This window comes from Mytilus californianus, unplaced genomic scaffold (assembly GCF_021869535.1).
Source record: "Mytilus californianus isolate M0D057914Y unplaced genomic scaffold, xbMytCali1.0.p SCAF_33, whole genome shotgun sequence".
Classification (NCBI taxonomy): Eukaryota; Metazoa; Mollusca; class Bivalvia; order Mytilida; family Mytilidae; genus Mytilus; species Mytilus californianus.
In genome coordinates this window covers 2,329,975-2,343,081 of record NW_026262683.1, presented here as the reverse complement: position 1 = coordinate 2,343,081, position 13,107 = coordinate 2,329,975, and the positions used below count along the sequence as shown (strand labels likewise).

The 13,107-nt window shown below is 32.4% G+C and overlaps 1 protein-coding gene across 1 annotated transcript; it reads left to right on the top strand.

The window, feature by feature from the left end:
• The first annotated feature begins 1,069 nt into the window (after positions 1–1,069).
• On the top strand, positions 1,070–6,565 carry LOC127736559 (uncharacterized). Its single transcript, XM_052247121.1, has 6 exons — positions 1,070–1,291; positions 1,926–2,035; positions 2,537–2,715; positions 3,127–3,741; positions 4,131–4,455; positions 6,546–6,565. Exons 1-6 carry the CDS (start codon positions 1,131–1,133, stop codon positions 6,563–6,565), a joined length of 1,410 nt encoding a protein of 469 aa, XP_052103081.1. The 5' UTR covers positions 1,070–1,130.
• The last annotated feature ends 6,542 nt before the right edge of the window (positions 6,566–13,107 follow it).

Sequence of the window (13,107 nt, the reverse complement as noted above, 5' to 3'; positions counted from 1 at the left end):
ATATTTAACAAAATTAAATTAACTTTGCTTACCTGAAACAATATTCAATAAAACTTGAAATAGTTTTATGTCTTTATTACCAAAGAGCGCATGTAAAAGTGACGCTTTTTGGAATTAACTTTTTAGATTCGAATTTGGGGACTGTTTCAGGTTGTCCAATCAAAATTATCATTTAATCAAAAACCATGACAACTTTAGTCTAATTGACAGAAAATAGGTGGGGTCATAGGTGACGTGTATGACTAAAAAATATCTTAATTACTTATGTAATCTTGCTATCAATGTTTACTCTATACCATATTTGAGCCGGACATTAACAATAGAAATAATCCGAAATACATCTTATTACATGTCGGCTTCACTTTAAAAATCATATCTGTCAACACATTCTGACCATTGTCCGATAACTTCTTACGTAATCTATATACAACAAATAAGGCTTACTAAAAGGAAATATGTTTGTGTGAAAACCAAACTAAAGCTATTAAAATGTCTGTCCAAAATTGCAATAAAATATTGAACTAAAAATAATTTGCTTTAAACTTAGAACTTTTCTAATTTTTACTGAAATTAAGAATTTCACAAAAATAATAAAATCTGATCAAAATGATACCATGACAACTCCCCCTTACTTCAGCTGATTTCGACCCGAAATCTTGACAATAGTTCCTGTAAAACACTAAGTAAAGTAGGGGTTAGTCATATACATATACATGATAATAAGTATTGTTCCATATATACAAAAGTAAACATACAAAATTTATATACATACATATATATACAATAATTGATCATAAACACAGGTCCTGAGTTACAAGGTCTTTTAAAACAATAAATGCATCAAACTTTGTCTGAAAAATGTTATCTAAAAAAATAATACTTTATCACTTAAAACAATTGGGAAAATATTCAAGAGGTTGAGAGTTCAGCACTACTTATGGAATATAACTAATTATTATGAAATGAAGTATAAAATGATTAGTCAAAAATTACTGCAAAAATACAGTTTATTTTTAAATGTTAAAATTTTCTAATAGAATCTAATAGTTGATTGAATAAAACACACAAACGATTCAGAGAAATCACGATTTTTAATTTTTCTTTTCTTTTTAGCTTATCTCGATGCAGGTATGGGACCCGTTCAAACTGTTAATTTTGTAACAGCTTTAAACGTACCATGCATCAGTCCAAATAATCTCAAATCAAGGGAGAGAGAGATTGGGAAAACAATAGAAGAATATGCACGTACATCTTGCAAGAAGGCTCTAGAGGAGGAATATCTAATGAACAGGTAACTATAACATAGCCCGTTGTTCTAATTAGCCCTATACTATTGTTCTCAAGTTAAGAAAAAAACACCCCAGTGATATAGCTATGCAATAAATGCCAAAACAGATACAAACACGTACCGGAAATTGTATGTGTCTTTTTATCAGGCCTTCAAACACGGTAAGTGTATTTGCTCATTCTCGAAGGCCGTTCTGTGACCAGTCCTATAGATGTTAATTTCTGTGTCATTTGGTCTCTTGTGAAGAGTTGTCTCCTTGGGAATCATACCACATCTTTTTTATATTGATTTGAACAATCCGGGGATTGAAATTACAACATGCGTTATTCTAAGCAAGATTATTACCGCAAGACCAACGAGTCGAACCCCCATATTTATCACAGCTCTACCAGAAATAATGTGTGTTACATAAATACATCTTACAGTTATTATTTGGTAGAAACCTAGATTATTCTAATTCTAAAGTAAGACTGGTGACCAAAAGGTCGTATGGTGCATGTATTTAACATTTGATTGAGTGTTGGTTGCTTAACGTCCAGTGGCAAATATTTCATGCATATTCATGACGATGTTATATTTGACGTTTATTTTGCAAATGACACGAAAAATCACACCCTCTGTTGATTTTTTTTTTCAGAAATGACAGAACGAACGAAGAAGATACCCAATTGAACAAATCCCTGGATGTTTCTTTTGATGGAGGTTGGCAAAAGAGAGGCAGTGGAAGAAGCTATAACAGCACAACTGGTAATCTATATGTTTTAAAGGATGAAATTTGTCTGTTGTTTCTCGTACATGGTCTCTCTCTCTAACCTAGGACTATTATACTATTATTACTATAATAGTCCCAGCTCTAACCATGGTCTTGCACGCTTTGACACTAACCATGCTAACACAACTGTCTAACACAAGTAAATAATGATCAGAGTGCTGATAATAGTTTTTTTTTAATAAAACACTACAACTATCGCATTCATACAAATTTTTTGAAACTATTCTTCCGTGCAGTTGCATTTGTAAAACAAATATTATGATTGTAAGCAACTTATTTTACGACACCCAAACCTATGAAGGTTAGTAAAGCGATCAGAAATATATTAATCAAAACGCATTTCTTCCAGTGGCGGATCCAGAGGGGGGCTGCGGGAGTTGGAACCCCCCTTTTTTTGACGATCAATGCATTTGAATGGGGACAAATAGTTGGAACCCGCCCCCGCATAGAACTACATAGCTATAATTTCATTCCAGGACATGCTACAGTCATTGGTAACGTGTCTGGAAAGTGTCTACACTTTGGATTAAAATCCACTGATTGCCGGAAGTGCAATTATATCGATGAAAAGGGTGATGCCAGAGAAGAACATGACTGCCGACAAAATTATTTTGGAAGCTCGAAGGCAATGGAACCAGCATTAGCTGTTGAAATGGTAGGAACTTTTTAAATATTTTATACTTTTTACTCATCGTCGTAACATCATCGATATCGATATCGTCGTCTTCGTCGCAGGGTATATATCACTTTGAAATAAAGTTTAAATCAACGATCCCATTATCAAATTGTCGGAGGTATGACAGTTAGTCCTTATTTGTTATCATTCCGGCCGAAAAAAAAACAACACACATGATTGTTTAGGCACTAATTGTAGTTAATCGTTAAAAAAGTATCTGTTGTCCTCATATCGCCAAGGTGAAAGATACGATAGAAACAAATTCTATAAACCTAACGTATACTACTAGAATTTTTTGTTTGGTCATGAAAAATTAAAAAAAATTCAGGTATTCGTAGGAACTGATGTTCTGATGTTTTTAGTTTTATTATTCAACATTCTCTTCTGCAGGTTAAGGACATAGAGGAAATGGGATACATGGTAAATTCATTGACAATGGACGATGACACCACTACAATGGCAAGGCTGCGCCAAGAAGTTGACCATGATGTCATTAAACGCAGTGATTCCAACCATTTTCGTAAAAACTTTACAGGAGATCTCCTACAGTTGCACCAAAAACACAAAAGAAACATATCTACATCTGTAACAGATTATTTTGTAAAGGACATGCTGTACGTAATTAAACAAAATAAAGGGGATGTTGAAAATTTAAAGTTTACCATTGATGCCATTGTACCACACGCATTTGGAGACCACAGTCTGTGTTCCAGTTGGTGTGGTTACATCAAAGATCCGATCGGATACAGGCATAAAAGTTTGCCACATGGCAAGGATTTAAAAGGAGAAGAATTGCAACAAGATATTCAAACTGTATTTTCAAAATACAGTGATAATACTAACAAATTGGCCAATCTTGGTAGTTCCCAAAGCAACGAATCACTGAACTACATCATTTCAACAAAAGCCCCAAAGTCGAAGCATTTCGGTGGAAGTCAATCGCTGGGATATCGAGTGGCTTCAGCTATATCTCAAAAGAATGAGGGCCGTAACTATGTCGTTGAGGTATGCATTATGTTCAGTATGAAATAACAAAAATTATAAATGTATAATGTTGAATATTACTCAAAATTGTCTAGCAGTCTCGGTATAAAATACAATACACTGAAATCTGAATTTTTTGTTAATAACAGATTACAATGTAGTTCAAGTAAAGGATAAATATATAATATATATTTTTAATTTCATGTTTCTCGCGATTCATATCATTTTTTTGAAATAAAATATTCCAACAACTTGTTTCGACTCGCTCCGCTCGGCGGTATTTATTAGATTTTCTAGAATTACGCCACTCAAAATCTTGCCTTAGTCCCTGATTCTTGTTTTCTGTGACTTGATAACTCGGCTTCATTCATAAATTATCTATTATCTAGTATATTCTTATCTAACAACAGGTCAACAAAACTCACAGCCTATCTCCTGGTAAATTAACATCTCAACAACGGGAACGTTTGAATAGAAAGATAAAGAGAGAAAAGGCAAAAGCTGCTACCCCAGCATTTAAGAGAAAGCGGAGGGACAAAAAAGGAAGCAGAGTAAGATCCGTTAGGTCGAAGGAAATCAGAGAAGGCGAGAGTTATAGGTCGGCTATTTCAAGCATAGAGGAAGAGAGTCCAGATATTGAAGAGATCCCTTCACCAGCTGCCGAAAATGATGACATTAATCTACACTTAGGCAATACGGCGACTGTTTTCTTTGATTTGGAAACCACTGGTCTAGGTCAGTTTTATTCTAATGCCTTTTATGCACATAATGCAACAACACTCCGACCCTATATCATAGATTTCAGATTAATACACCAAAAAAAATACTATTTTAAATTTAATTCACTGCCGCAAGTTGTCTTTATTAATGAAATAATGAGATTTAGTATAATTGCCAATGAGACCAGTGTCTACAAACTTATGTGGGGACAGACCATGGATGTAAATAGTTTCAAGTTACTTCGTACGGTAATATGAGAAAACCAACGGCCTTGTTTTAACTACAGATATGAACAAATATGGTTACTATATAACAAGTTTTCTGCTTTGGACAGGCACCTGAAAACTGGAGTGAAAAGGGGAGTCAATTATTGTGAGAACTCAACCCTCCCCTTAACGTTACATCATAACACAAAACACAAGAACAAACTGTAACAAATCTGATTGATTCATTGCATAAAAACAAATAAACAAAAGACAAGTCAGTTAAAAATCCAAGTTCGAGACTAATAGATAACAGTAAAAAGTATATATCCGACTGATTCAAATTACTAGTATGTTTATATGTAGATAAACGAAATCGTTGGTATAAAAAAATAAATGTGCATCCGTGTAAAAGGCCGTACCTTGACCCATAATGGTTTACTTTTATAAATTGTAACTTGGATGGAGAGTTGTCTCATTTGCACTCATACCACATCTTCCTATATCTATAAACCTTTATTATTACAGGCATATCTTGTGACATTACACAGATCGCTGCTGTATTTAGGACGAAAAAATTTAGCCAATACGTTATGCCGCTACAGCCTATTACCACAGGAGCGTCAAAGGTAACAGGTTTAACAAGAATAGGGAATGTACTTTACAGGAATGGTATACCAGTACCACACCAAAACAGAAAAGAATGTTTGATAGAGTTAATCACTTGGTTACCAGAAAATGCTGTGTTGTTTGGACATAACGTTAAATCTTTTGATTCAAAAATTATCATTAAAGCTCTGACGAATGAAAACTTGATTAATGATTTCAAAGCCAAGTGCAACGGATTCGTAGATACATTACATGTGTTTCGAGCTGCATACCCCGAAAGAAAGTCAGAGAGAAAAAGCTTCAAGCAGGAAGAACTGGTAAAGGATTTCCTCGGCGAAAACTTCACTTACGATGCACATAACGCATTGGGAGATGTCTTGGCTTTACAGGAACTATTCAGAAAGCCAGGATTTTCTCTTGTTCGTGTACAACCCCATATTTTTTCTATTGATTTTGCTTATCAGGCTTTGATAAATGTTGAAGTGTCCAATAAGAACTATGAATCGCTGAAAGTGCTGCCGATCTCAGAGGGTATGACTAAAAAAATGGCTAGATCCGGACTTAACATTCAGCATTTAAAACAGGCTTTTAGACGAGGAGGAGTAGATGGTGTATATAATGTCATGTCAGAAGAAATCAACGGGAAGGTCAGAGTAACAAAGAACTGTTTGTTCAATAATTTATTAAACACAAACCACTTCAAAAGGATGAGTAGGGATTGGATAAACTGTTGTGTAACAAATTAACTAAATATGCTGATGTCCATATAGAAACTTTTGTTGAAATTTTATATTTTGTTTCAGAAATAAAACTTAGTACATTGTATTAGGTAAAAAAGTTTGAAAATACTTTTTGTGAGCGCAGATTCTCAAAATATGAGTATGACACTGGTCAATTTTTAATTGCTGATGTATTTCATATTAAGATTTGCATTTGTATAATGAATCGGAGTGCATTAATAAACCATTTTGTTTTAGAATCTTGGGTTCTAATATACATCTTTGTCCAGGAATTTAACCATAAAACAATAAATAGGTGTACTGTTTTACATTTTGTCAAGTCTGGGACTTTTGTCACCGGGGAAACTGGGTGACTTGTGAGGTTGTGTAACAAAAGCCTGACTGAATGGCCTCTTGTTACTGAAACTGTGTGATGCACCTGATCACAGAATGAACGATTGCTCTGAATAGCAATGACACTTCTGAGACTGAAATTCTGGTGAAAACTGACTCTTGAGACTCTGGAACTAGCGATGAATAAATCAATAATTCAGCATGGATACTTTTATTACAGATGGACTGTGTTCAGTGTAAAGTCCTGAGTCCAAATCTTGCTTATAAAAATTATAAACAAGTATTTATACACAATTGAATTGACAAGTATAGACATAACAAATAACAATTAATTTGAGTAATATTGTTTACTGACAAGGATTAAACTATTTTTAGAACTTGAAGAATAAAGTTAATTTACTAATCTGATTATGATATTTAAAAATATATAATAATGAAAAAGGTAAAATGTCATTAATTAGCTAATAGAATAAAACATGTCACTCAATGTCCAAACTGAGAATTAAATTGCATATCAAAGCATGTTGATTTTGTAAATAGAAACGAAAATATAAAATTAAATGAATTTTAAAACACATAAAAATAAAGTCTAAATTATCAAAATTGAGAATTTTATATTAAAGTCCAAAATATTAAACTGAAGCTGCATTTTCCCTGGTCACACTTTTATGGATTTCTATACATTTTTTCCTTATTGTTGAAGGCCAATTGCAAACGGCGCACCCTATATACAGTGACCTACAACAACGTCCTTTGGTCTTCGTTTGATATTTGTGTCCTTGGAAAACCATACATATACATTTCATTCTTTTATATATATATATATATATATATATAAACGCCTAAAAAGTGTACACAACAACACCAATAACAAAAAAAGGAACTATAAATGTAATTATTTATAAATATTTCGGATAACAGATATCCTTCATCAGTAAATATGATTGTGATGTTGAATGAATCATATATCAGTCTAATTAGATTAAACTATACAAATCTTGAAATTTATACAATAAAAATGTCAAACCGAACATCAGGTAAGACGCTTGCACAATTCTAAATATGTGTTAAACACGACATAGGTTATATGACTAATTACAACAGAGAGTTCAAATATATGCTTTAAATAAAAATAATAATGTGCGATATGAACTAGCACAATTCTAAAGCTTTAACGGTGACGACAGTTATGGTGTTGCAAGAACGATTGCGTCAATAAGAATTCCAAATAAACAGCACTGAACGATCTAAATTTGTAAATATTTCAAATTTGACAACGGTAGAGTAGTTGCAACAGAGTCTGTGTATTTAAACATCGCAAACAAACGGCCGTTAAAATATAATAATAAATTTTGACTAAGGTTAACTAGTTGAACGTGGCTTGGTACTTTTACATCCCTCAAAAAATTAAGCAATTTAAATTGGTATATTCAACAGATTTATTTTAGAGATGAGTAAGGTAAAGAAATAGAAACAGAGACTGTAATAAAAAGTAATACAACCCAAATGTGAAGCACTGCATGGAGTCGAACTACATCTTTTCATTTATCCCATTTGGTGCCAAAGTTGTTAATTTTCTTATCCAAAATCTTTCCCGAGTGAGTCTATCCTCCCTAGACCAAGCAGACTTGTGGTCAATGATTGTAATGGTCAGTCGATTGAGATCTGCCTTAGTGTGGCCAGGGGATCTCAAATGTCGACTGAGAGGGAGGTCTGGCTTGCATTGGTAGTCGCTACGATGACCGTTCATTCGTTTGTGAAACGGCTGTTCTGACTCGCCAACATACTGTTTACCACATTTACACTGTAGGAGATACACAACATTTGTAGTCTTGCAATTAACATTGCAAAATATGGTGTATTCTGTACCAGTGGAGTGACTGTTAAAAGTCTGGGTAACCAGTATTTGTTTGCAAGTCAGACATCGTTTGTTTCCGCAACCCTTGCAAGAGCCCACAGACGAAGAGCCTGCTTGAGAGGATAAATCAGCTCTCACCAGCAAGTCTTTAAGGCTTTTGGGCCTACGGAAAGCCAGTACAGGTGGCTCGGGAAAGATTTTGGATAGTTTAGGATGTTTTTATATATATATATAACGTTTTTCTTCAAAGGAAAATTGACCCTTGAAACTCTTTAACATCATAATAGCTGATTTTCCCTCCTTAGTATCCGTCAAGGGTGGACTTTCAACACTCTTTCTAGTCTGTTCCGTCCCACACTCGCCAGGTAAGTCAAATGATTGTTATTTTCAATATTTACTAAATGTCTCCACTGTAATAATGCAATGTGTGTGTGATCTTTAAAATATGTGAGTGTGGGTGTGATCTTAAAAATATGTGAGTGTGTGTATGTGATCTTTTAAAAACATAAATGTTATAACAATTTGGTAGCAATTAATCATGTTATACTATAGTATTAGATTATAGACCAATAAAAATATGTATGTAAGGTATATGTTGTCAATTTCATTTTCTGATATTGAGTTTATCAATTAATTCTCAAATTATTTGCATTTTATACACGGGTTCTTACATTGACCTGGTTTATTGCAACCATGAACACTCACAAGATGTTATGCAATTTTCTTATTCTTAGCCAGCTGTTCTTGCATATACTGAACAAATAATGATTGAAGAAAATGGTTCTTCAACTCTGTTGAACCGTAAAAAAAAAAACAGTTTTCGTGCTTTTATCAAGGAACAAGGCTAAATTTCTATGCTGGAAATTTGGTAATTTTGTATGTAGGTCTGGGTAGTGTTCAAAAAGTGCATCATAAAAAAATAAAGAATAGAAATAAAGGGGGGATATAGAATAGAGAATTATGGGGTGCTAATTAAAAAAGATAGAGAAAAATGAGCGAAATCAGAATAGAGAAAATAGTCTAACATTTAAAGAAAAAGAAAAAGGAGGACCCCCATCTAGAACCTGTTGTAACGCGTGAATGTGATTACAAGTAAAAAAATGTATTTGTCGGAAAACCTTATTGCGCTAAATATCTCGCATTTATAGACCCGAATATTGTAAAGATGAAGAGATGCAGAAGATTAGGCTTACTTTCATGTCTAAATAAAACAAACATGTAGAAAACAATAAATAAACGATTTGCGACATTATTATCCACCTCGGCTATTAAAGATGGCGGAGGTGTGATTGCGTACATACGAAATAGTGTATGTCACCAGAGAAGAATCGATTTAGAAATAGGTAGTATTGAATCTTTATGGATTGAAATTATTTTTCCAAACACAAACTCTATTTTAATAGGCATTTTTTATCGTCCACCGAGTTCATTGCAATCTTGGATTGATTCAGTTGAAAAAGAAATAGAAAAAGCGTCAGCAGAAAATAAAGAAATTATACTTTTAGGAGATTTCAATATAAACTATTCACATATAGATCATACAGTTGTCGGAAATCAAAAATGGAAGGACTGTATTAATTTGTATGGTTTACAACAAATTGTACATAAACCCACAAGAGTAACAGATAAATGTGTAACTACTATAGACCATATTTATACTACCGATGTAGACCATATTACAGAAGTAAATGTGCCTAGTTATGCTGTCAGTGATCATTATCCTGTTTGCGTAACAAGAAAACTTAACCCAAAAATATCAAAAATGGAGCATTTGTCCATAGAATATAGATCATTCAAACAATTTGATAAAAATAAATTTATTGAAAATTTAACAAATACTCCTTTTCATCTCATTGAATCGATTGGAGATGTTGATGAAGCAGCTAATTATTGGTATAATCTATTTCTGAGCACCCTAGACAAGCATGCTCCTAAGAAAATTAAAAGGGTGAAAAATACTCAACAACCAGAGTGGTGGACTTCTGATATAAATAGCGCTAGACACCAAAGAGATTATTTTCATAGAATTGGGGATATATATAATTATAAAATTTGGCGTAATAAGGTCACATTTTTAGTAGAACAGGCAAAGAAAAATTATTTCCAAAATGCTATCTCAAATTGTAAAGATAGTAAAACTATCTGGAAGTATGTCAAAAGTCTAAATCCAAAAAAATTACATAATAATATCACGCATTTAAAATATAAAAATAGTGTAATTCAAAATAATGTTGATATAGCAAATACATTTAATGTGCATTTCACAAATATTGCTCAAGGTATAGTTGATAACAAATTATGTAATAATGATGAAGGTCCAAGTTTCGATGTACTCAACAAATTTGTAAAATCAAAGTTACAAAGGGGTAGTGAAAAATTCATTATACCAGAAATGAGTATTTTAGATGTAAAAATGTATTTAAAAAAACTTGACAAGTCTAAAGCAACTGGTTTAGATGATGTTGGACCAAATATTTTGAGTATGTGCAGCGATGTCATTGCACCAGCTTTAACATATTTATTTAATCTAAGCATCAAATGTGGTAAATTTCCAAGTATTTTTAAAACTGCAAGAGTTTGCCCAATTTTTAAAAGTGGCTTGTAATCCTGATAATTATAGACCAATAGCAGTATTGCCTTGTCTCTCCAAAATCATAGAACGACATATAGCTGATAGTTTGTATATATATTTAAATAGTAATGACCTTCTTAATACTACACAGTCAGGTTTCAGACCTAAACATTCGTGCACAACTGCACTTACTAAATTAGTAGATGAATGGTTAGCAAATATAGATAATGGAGAAATAAACGGAGTTATATTTTTAGATTTAAAGAAAGCTTTTGATCTGGTTAATCATATTATTTTATTAAAAAAGCTTGAATATTATAATGTTTCAAACTGTACACTAGACTGGTTTAAGTCATACTTGTTTGAACGAAGTCAACAAGTTAATGTCAATAACGTCATGTCTAATACTAAATGCATAAAAACTGGTGTACCACAAGGCTCTATCCTTGGCCCTTTGTTATTTATTTTATATATCAATGATTTACCACTGAACATAAAAAATTCATTAATAGATTTATATGCAGATGATTCTACATTACATAGTAAAGGTAATAATGTACTTCAGTTAACTGCTAACCTTCAAAATGATATTCATGTAATTGAAAACTGGTGTTCGCAAAATTGTATGAAACTAAATGCCAAAAAGTGTAAATCAATGATTATTGGTTCAAAACAGAGGCTTTATTCAACTGGGAACAGTTTGGATATCAAAATTTCAGATGAACAAATAGAGAATGTAGATTGTGAAAAACTTCTCGGTTTATATATCGACAAAAACCTAAATTGGAATGAGCAAATAGATAAAATGTCATGTACAATATCAAATAGAATCAATTTATTAAAAAAGATAAGAAAATTTTTAACTATGCATATACGTATTATTTATTTTAATGCTTATATTCTGCCATTGTTTGATTATTGTTGCAATATATGGGGAAGTTGCTATGAAAGTGGAATAAATAAACTTAATAAGTTATTAAAGAAATCTGCTAGGGTTATAGTAGAAGCTGACATAATGACATCATCCAGTTTGTTGTTTAATAGTTTAAACTGGTTAAATGTGGAAAAACGCATTCAATATCAAAAGGCAATACTTGTATTTAAATCATTAAATGATATGGTTCCTAACTATTTACAAGAAAACTTTCATTTTATTGGTAATCAGAATTATAATTTACGTTCGGCTGATGAACAACTATTAAATCTTCCGAAACCAAAAACAAACTTTTTAAAGAAAACATTTACATATTCAGGTTCTCAAATATGGAACAGTTTACCAAATGAAATAAAAATGAGTAATACACTTATATCTTTTAAAACAAAATGTTACAAATTTTTCATCAATTGTGCAAATTAATATGCTTTTTCATTATTATCTACATACAATTGTATATTGTGTATAATACATTTGTATATCATTATAATATTGTATGTACTTATAAATATGTTATTATTATTTTGAGGACTCTCAGGAAGATTAGTTTTAACTAATGGGATTATCCTCTTGAAATAAAGATTATTTATTTATTTATTTATTTATTTAAATCTAGTACGGTTGAACTATGTATAGCGTCGAAATCGTTGCGGCGACGTCAATAACGTCGTCGTAATTTTTTTCATTTTTTACACTGAAGATTCAACTTTAACAGGATATAACTTGAAAAGTAGCACGGTTGCTAAGGACTTTCTTTGCACCAATCGATTCGTCATTCATTTTCGAATCGTATATTAACTTTTTTAAAAATTCTGTGGACTAATAAAATAGAAAATCTTGAAAATGTAACAATTCCTGCCGAATTTCACGGTTTTCCCCTATATAACCTTTGTATTTTCGGCGCATCATGCCGTTAACTTCAACAGCTCTTATCTCAAAAACGAAAACGGTAACCCCCTTTTTTATTTCATTTTCTGATGTATTTTTACAAGCAGAATACACATGTAAAATTTAAAAAAATTCTGTGGAATAGTTAATTACGTACACTTCGCCTTAAAGAGTTTTTTGACGTTACGTTCATAGTTAACTACGTTTTTATGACAATGACGTTATACCTCAATAAGCCTGAAATATCCATCTTTGCTATAGCCACGGGTTACAATCCAGTCCCTTACTATTTACAAGAAGAGTAAGGGACCGGATCGTAACCATTGGCTAGCAAAGATGGGAATTGTCGTGGCGGGTCACATATTGAGAGGAAGATTACTATTGATTTTGAGGTCATCAAACTACATTTGAAGGTCAAAGTTAATAAAAATAGACCGGGATTTGTGCAAAGATGTGGTTTCCGGATGCTACCTCAATTTTTACGAATACTACACATGGGACTACACACTTTTTTGGAGGTATAATGATGG

Excerpts from the sequence above, each read along its gene's own strand:
- LOC127736559 (XM_052247121.1), top strand. The coding sequence starts at position 1,131 with ATGGGACCCGTTCAAACTGTTAATTTTGTAACAGCTTTAAACGTACCA. Across the intron at positions 3,742-4,130 it reads GCCGTAACTATGTCGTTGAG|GTCAACAAAACTCACAGCCT; the intron begins GTATGCATTATG and ends ATCTAACAACAG. Across the intron at positions 4,456-6,545 it reads TTTGGAAACCACTGGTCTAG|ATGGACTGTGTTCAGTGTAA; the intron begins GTCAGTTTTATT and ends CTTTTATTACAG.